At 45.1% G+C, this 6639-nt stretch overlaps 1 protein-coding gene across 1 annotated transcript; it reads left to right on the top strand.

Moving 5' to 3' along the window:
• The first annotated feature begins 138 nt into the window (after positions 1-138).
• LOC119301939 (cellulose synthase-like protein E6) lies at positions 139-6125 on the top strand. The gene is made up of 7 exons (XM_037578944.1): positions 139-467; positions 2478-2796; positions 2954-3094; positions 3202-3333; positions 4502-4714; positions 4807-5379; positions 5468-6125. Exons 1-7 carry the CDS (start codon positions 208-210, stop codon positions 6014-6016), a joined length of 2187 nt encoding a protein of 728 aa, XP_037434841.1. The 5' UTR covers positions 139-207; the 3' UTR covers positions 6017-6125.
• Positions 6126-6639: the final 514 nt, after the last annotated feature.

The following is a 6639-nucleotide window of genomic DNA, read 5'->3' as shown; positions in this document are numbered from 1 at the left end:
GAGAGAGAGAGAGAGAGAGAGAGAGAGAGAGAGAGAGAGCTGGACCGGCCCGGCTAGCCGCTAGCGTCACTGCTGATCGCAAGGCCTCCGGGCTCCGGCCTTCCCAGCCACCATATATGTGCGTGGCGTACGCGAGCACCTCCATCCACCATACACACACAAGCGTTCGAGACAGCTCGATCGACAGGAGAGAGTGAGCTAGCAGAGATGGAGAGGACTCGGCTGTTCGAGACGGAGACGCACGGGGGCCGGGCGGCGTACAGGCTCCACGCCGTCACGGTGGCCGCCGGGATCCTCCTGCTGCTCTACTACCGGGCGACGCGCGTGCCGGCCGCCGGCGAGGGCAGGGCGGCGTGGCTGGGCATGCTGGCGGCGGAGCTCTGGTACGCCGCCTACTGGGTGGTCACGCAGTCCGTCCGCTGGAGCCCCGTCCGGCGCCGCCCCTTCAGGGACAGGCTCGCCGCCAGGTACGCACCACGTCCGTGATCCGTCCGTGTTAGTACGACCGGCCGGCCGACCCACCAACGGCGCGCGCGCGGCCGCATGGCATGATCGAGGGAGATGCCACGCAGTTTTCTTCTTCTTTTCTTGTTTGAAACAAGAGATAGTATATCATGCAGTTGCGCGCAGGCGTACGTACGCACGTGCTCCCCTTGCTTGCTCCTACCACTACTTTGTTGCCTGATCCGTAGCCGAGGCGACACGTCGTCGTCGTCGTCCTCGTACGTAGGACTTGTGTAGTACGACCAGAGAGAGTGCCGCTCATCTTGCTTGCCTTTGCCCGGTGAAGAAGAAGAAGAGGAAACCACCACGTCCCTCCCACATGCACTTGTCCGTGCCTCTAACGGGCCGCCGGGCAGGACATCTTTTTGCTTACCGGCCGGGCGCTTATTAGGAGCAAGGGAGCGGTCAGCCGGAACGGCAGTGATCAATGGCGTCCAGCGCGCGGGGACCTACGTACCTGGGCAGCATCTCAGTGGCAGTGAAGGCAGAACAGACGCGTGCTGTCGTGGCATAGTTGCACTGGCCACCAGTAGCTACACGTACGGGTGCTGTTGCCTCCTCCAGCGCTAGGAGTACACCGTGCGTCTGCGTCTGCGTTACCTGCCGCGGCGTTCCGATTAATTTGTTTTGCTGGCCTCATGCACCACGCCGAGCGCGTGCACGGCCGCATGAACACCCAAAAATCTTACCAGTTTCTTTTATTTCCTTTTTTATAATCACCCAACAATCTCACTTAGTGGCTTTAGTGCATGGGCAGATGGGCTGTGTACCAACGAGGAGAAGGTGACACCCCATCCGTTTCATGCACAACAAGATATCCCCCGCAAAAAAAAACAAGATATGATTTTTTTTCATTCCAAAAAAGATGCCACTCATATATTATTTTCGACAACATTCCTTGTGACAAGATATATGGGAAATACATGAGCGGCCAGTTAAGACTTCTGGGAAATTGTGCTTGACAACACTGCAACGATTAATACTCTCTCCGTATCAAAATATAAGGTGTTTTTGCTGTTCAATTTGAATTGTAAAAACGTCCTATATTTTGGTACAGATACAGTTTTTTTTTTTTTGACGGGGAGATAGTATATTCTTTTAATGTCTATACAAGCCACTTTTTGGTAGCCTGTAGGCATTCCATCTTCTTCCTTTTTTGAGAACTTTAGGCATTCCATCTTAGTGGACGTTAACCATTTTTGCTGCTATCTCACTAGTGGGCTGGGCTGAAACAAAGATGCAGTTGTTCGATTATGTTTGCCCCGAGAAAACAAAACAAAAAAGATCGAAAGGAAGATACGCACTTTGTCACGATTCGAATGGAACTGCGCCCATAATCTGGTTGAAAAATCGACTGAGTTTGCACCCCCAAAAAAAGTACAGTTACACGAGAATTAGCAAAGGTGATAAAATATAGCTAATGACTAATGTCACAAGGTGACACGCTATAGCATACAATTATTTCGAAATCACAGATTTCTCTTCTTATTTGATCAATACATAACAAAAAAAACTTCGAACATGCCAAAACCTTTGGTTATTTCCAAATTTCAGATTTATATGTGTCTTTGTTAGACAGGCAAAGATTGCTTTTGACACAACATTAATCTTGTGAAAATGATGGAAGCTGACGGTGATGTCTATTAAGCCTGGTGTATACAACAACTCAAATGCATTTAACAAGTCGAGGGTACGACTGAGTGACCCATACCACCCACCAGGTCGAAATCAGCGCTGAACACGGTGCAGAATTTAAATTTCAGTACGGTTGGCTGGTTTGGTCCAAGCTCCGGGACTCATCAGCTGATAGGTACACGGTCCCATCATGGCAAACCAGAGCACTTTGAATCTCCTGGGTAGCAAAACCGGATTTAAAAACTAGTTAACCAGGGACCTGTTTTCATATACTTCATCATTCAAACACATATTTGTCATGCTCAGCACTAACACGGTTAATTTTTCATTTGAACAAGGCACGGAGAAAGGCTACCTTCTGTGGACATCTTTGTGTGCACTGCAGACCCCTACTCGGAGCCGCCGAGCCTCGTCGTCTCCACCATCCTATCGCTCATGGCGTACAATTACCCGCCCGAGAAATTAAGCGTGTACCTTTCTGACGACGGCGGCTCGATTCTCACTTACTATGGCATGTGGGAGGCCTCCTTGTTTGCAAAGCACTGGCTGCCATTCTGCAAGAGATATAACATTGAGCCAAGGTCACCGGCCGCTTACTTCTCACAGTCAGATGGGCATCAAGAACTGTGCACCCCAAAAGAATGGTCATTGATCAAGGTAAGCAGATAGTACAGCTTCTTTTTTGAAATATATGCATCAACTGGCTATTGAACAGGGAATGTGTTGTCACACACTGGTGATGTGATGACAAGATTATTATATATAGTGCTCAACATTTGGCATGGCAACTGATAGTATTTCATCTTTTGGGCAGGACATGTTTGACGAAATGACTGAGCGAATAGACACGGCTGTCATGTCGGGCAAAGTTCCCGAAGAAATCAAAGCAAGGCAGAAAGGATTTCATGAATGGAACCAGGAAATCACCTCAAAGAATCACCAGCCAATTGTTCAGGTAGCTGTCATGCCCTCCAGAATGGAGTAAAGGTTTCCATGATTTTGGAGTAAATAACTTGCATGGTATTTGGGAGTCTGAAGTTCTAAACTTGTTTCTTTTGTTAGATTCTGATAGATGGCAAGGATCAAAATGCAGTTGATAATGAAGGAAATGTGCTACCAACACTTGTTTACATGGCGCGTGAGAAGAGGCCTCAGCACCACCATAACTTCAAAGCTGGGGCCATGAATGCTCTGGTAATCTTACTAACCTTGCCCCGTCACGCTAAGTAGACAGTTTACTGTAAGATTATAGTTTTCATTAGTAAACTCATATTCTAATACTGATTCTTGGCGAAATACTAGCTGCACCTGCACCATATTCTAATTCATAATTCCGAAGTTCTTGATAAACTGCATTATTGGACAAGAGTAACCAAAATGTTATTCTCTGCTTTCTTCATTCAGTTTCACCTCATTGTATCACTAGTCCACAATAAAAATTTCCCAAGCATTTGAGAGAATGAAAGTTGATAAAATGCAAGAACCTCGATTCTTCAGCCTTTTGTGAAACAAATGAAGTGAATGTATGCTTAAAATATGTTGGTACAGTCTGAAATCCTCCATAGGAAAATAGTCCCTGGGCTTACTGTCACTGAATGTGTTGCAACGAGATGTGTGCCAGAATCAATAGGAAAGTTGATTGATGCCCAATCAGTCACTTGCGGTATGTCTATAAAGCTACACAGAGCACAAGGACTACATACCTCCTGTCACATGGCTCAAGTTCCTGAGGTGTGCTGGTTGTAGTATGCAACTATGCATTCATACGATTAGCACCTGCAACAAATCAATGTCTGCTGCACAGCATTGAAATCCAAGTTGCAATTGGACTATGCTTATATACACACAAATTTGAGTAGATATTGTCTACTCATCTTCTAGTGACACCAAAGACATAGAGTAAAATCCAAAATGCGCACCATATTCATGGGTGCATGCAAAACACAATGGTCAATACATGCATTCAAACGTATATCTGTTATCACAAATCATATGCATACACCCAATTTTTTTAGGAAGACAGTAGGTTTCCCTACTGTGATTTCTATAAATTTTGGGTTTTGAATGTACAGAAGCTACAAAGAAGTTAGCTAATACCATACACCCAATGTATGCACTTGCTGATACTTAAAAGCACTTGGTGATACACTGATCCCATTCTTTTGCCCTCCACCTAACAAGAGACAGTGAGAGGCTGAGAGTAGCTTGACACCACACCAATTTAGCTTACTGGAGTGGAATTGGTGTTTAGATGACAATTTTTTTGAGGGAATTATATGACAATTTTATTCCATGAAAGGTTGTAATGCTTTTGTCATAATGGACTTAACTAGAATGTGTCAATTTTTCTGCTGAAATGCAGATAAGGGTATCATCAGTGATAAGCAACAGCCCTATCATCATGAATGTGGACTGTGATATGTACTCCAACAACAACGATGCGGTCAGAGATGCACTGTGCTTCTTCCTTGACGAAGAAATGGGTCACAAGATTGGATTTGTGCAGTACCCTCAGAACTATAACAATCTGAGCAAGAATGATATATATGGGAACTCCCTCCAAGTCATCAATGAGGTCAGCAGTGCCAAATTGTAGCTTGAATTACATTCTCATGTTCTCCATTTATATTATATTATTGGCACTAACATGGCCACTCAATCTAATAGGTGGAGATGGGTGGTATGGACAGTTTGGGTGGCCCTCTGTATATTGGCACCGGATGTTTCCACAGAAGGGAGATCCTTTGCGGCAGGAAGTTCACAAAAGACTACCAGGAAGACTGGAATGCAGGAATCAAGGACAAATTACAAGAGAGCATAGATGAGACTGAAGAGAAAGCCAAGTCTTTAGCAGCCTGCACATATGAACATGGCACACAGTGGGGAGATGAAATTGGGGTAAAATATGGTTGCGCGGTGGAGGATGTAATCACCGGATTGGCAATACATTGCAGAGGATGGGAGTCGGTCTACAACAATCCTAAAAAACCAGCGTTTATGGGTGTAGGTCCAACGACACTTGCTCAGACAATATTGCAACATAAGCGATGGAGCGAGGGTAACTTATCAATTTTCCTTTCCAAGTACAACGTGTTCTTGTTTGGGCATGGAAAAACCAAGCTACGGCATCAGATGGGCTACCATATCTATGGACTATGGGCACCCAACTCACTCGCTACGCTGTATTATGTTATCATCCCTTCACTGGCCCTCCTCAAAGGCACCCCCCTTTTCCCAGAGGTAATGATTCATGCTATGAAAAAGCCTCACCTTAGTTACATATATGTTTTGTATTCAAAAACTGATGTAATATTCATGTGTCGTTCAGATTACAAGTCCATGGATTGCACCCTTCGTATATGTCTTCTGCGTGAAGAACATGTACAGCCTATATGAGGCACTATCATCTGGAGACACGCTGAAAGGATGGTGGAATGGGCAGAGGATGTGGTTGGTCAAAAGAATAACCTCGTACCTTTTTGGAGTCCTTGACAATCTCTGGAAGTTACTTGGACTGTCAAAGATGAATTTTGTGGTTTCACCGAAGGTAAGCGATGAAGACGAGTCCAAGAGGTATGAGCAAGAGATTATGGAATTCGGGTCGTCGGATCCAGAATATGTGATCATCGGGACTATCACTTTACTCAACCTTGTTTGCCTGCTGGGAGGGCTAAGTAAAGTCATGAAAGTTGGATGGAATAATATACACTTGGATGCACTTTTCCCCCAGCTCATTCTCTGTGGGATGGTGGTGATAACCAGTATCCCATTCTATGAAGCAATGTTCCTGAGGAAGGACAAAGGCAGAATACCATTCCCAGTTACACTAGCTTCTATTGGCTTTGTGATGTTGGCTTTACTGCCAGCAATAGTTTAAGGTCCCACAAGAGGCATCAGTGTGTAATTAAGTACTCAAGTTGGTATGGTTTATGATTCTCTCGAAACACTTGCTCTGATAGTTTCATGTGCAATTGTATTTATATATATGTGGCAGAGCCCCGGGTTGGGTAGAGGCAATATGCGTAGCCCTTCGACTCAGGATTAACCATGGATCAAATTACCCCTGTGAAAATAAAAATGCCCAAACAGAAAATGTCAAGAACGCCGATGCAATCGACGACACATCTAACTCAGTCTCCTCTAGCACTAGTAAAATCCCAGTATGGGAGCAACTTGTACAGAATCAGGGCTTTAGGTGGACACATGAATACATAGGATCTAACCATCTGCACCATTGAATAAAGAATAAGCTGTCCAGATTTAGCAACGTGGCCAGGGCATGGTCATTTCGCGTAAACCCTCTATTTTGATCCACAATGCTGCACCTAACCCCTTCTCATCCCACCTGTGCCCACCTCAAATCATTTCAACCATCTCTCCCTCTCTTGTATCCTGTCATCTCTTAGATCTTGCCAACGAGAGCACTAACTAAGAGGAAACGCTTCACAATAATTAAGCAAAGTTGTACCGATGAAAATAGTCTCACGGTACAATTTTTTT

The sequence above is a fragment of the Triticum dicoccoides genome, chromosome 5A (genome assembly GCF_002162155.2).
Source record: "Triticum dicoccoides isolate Atlit2015 ecotype Zavitan chromosome 5A, WEW_v2.0, whole genome shotgun sequence".
Classification (NCBI taxonomy): domain Eukaryota; kingdom Viridiplantae; phylum Streptophyta; class Magnoliopsida; order Poales; family Poaceae; genus Triticum; species Triticum dicoccoides.
Note: the sequence above shows the minus strand (reverse complement) of the source record. Positions and strands in the feature narration are given on the sequence as shown.

Coding starts and splice junctions, on each gene's coding strand:
- LOC119301939 (XM_037578944.1), top strand. CDS start 208: ATGGAGAGGACTCGGCTGTTCGAGACGGAGACGCACGGGGGCCGGGCG. Junction 468..2,477: donor AGGGACAGGCTCGCCGCCAG/GTACGCACCACG, acceptor CATTTGAACAAG/GCACGGAGAAAGGCTACCTT. Junction 4,715..4,806: donor CCCTCCAAGTCATCAATGAG/GTCAGCAGTGCC, acceptor TCAATCTAATAG/GTGGAGATGGGTGGTATGGA.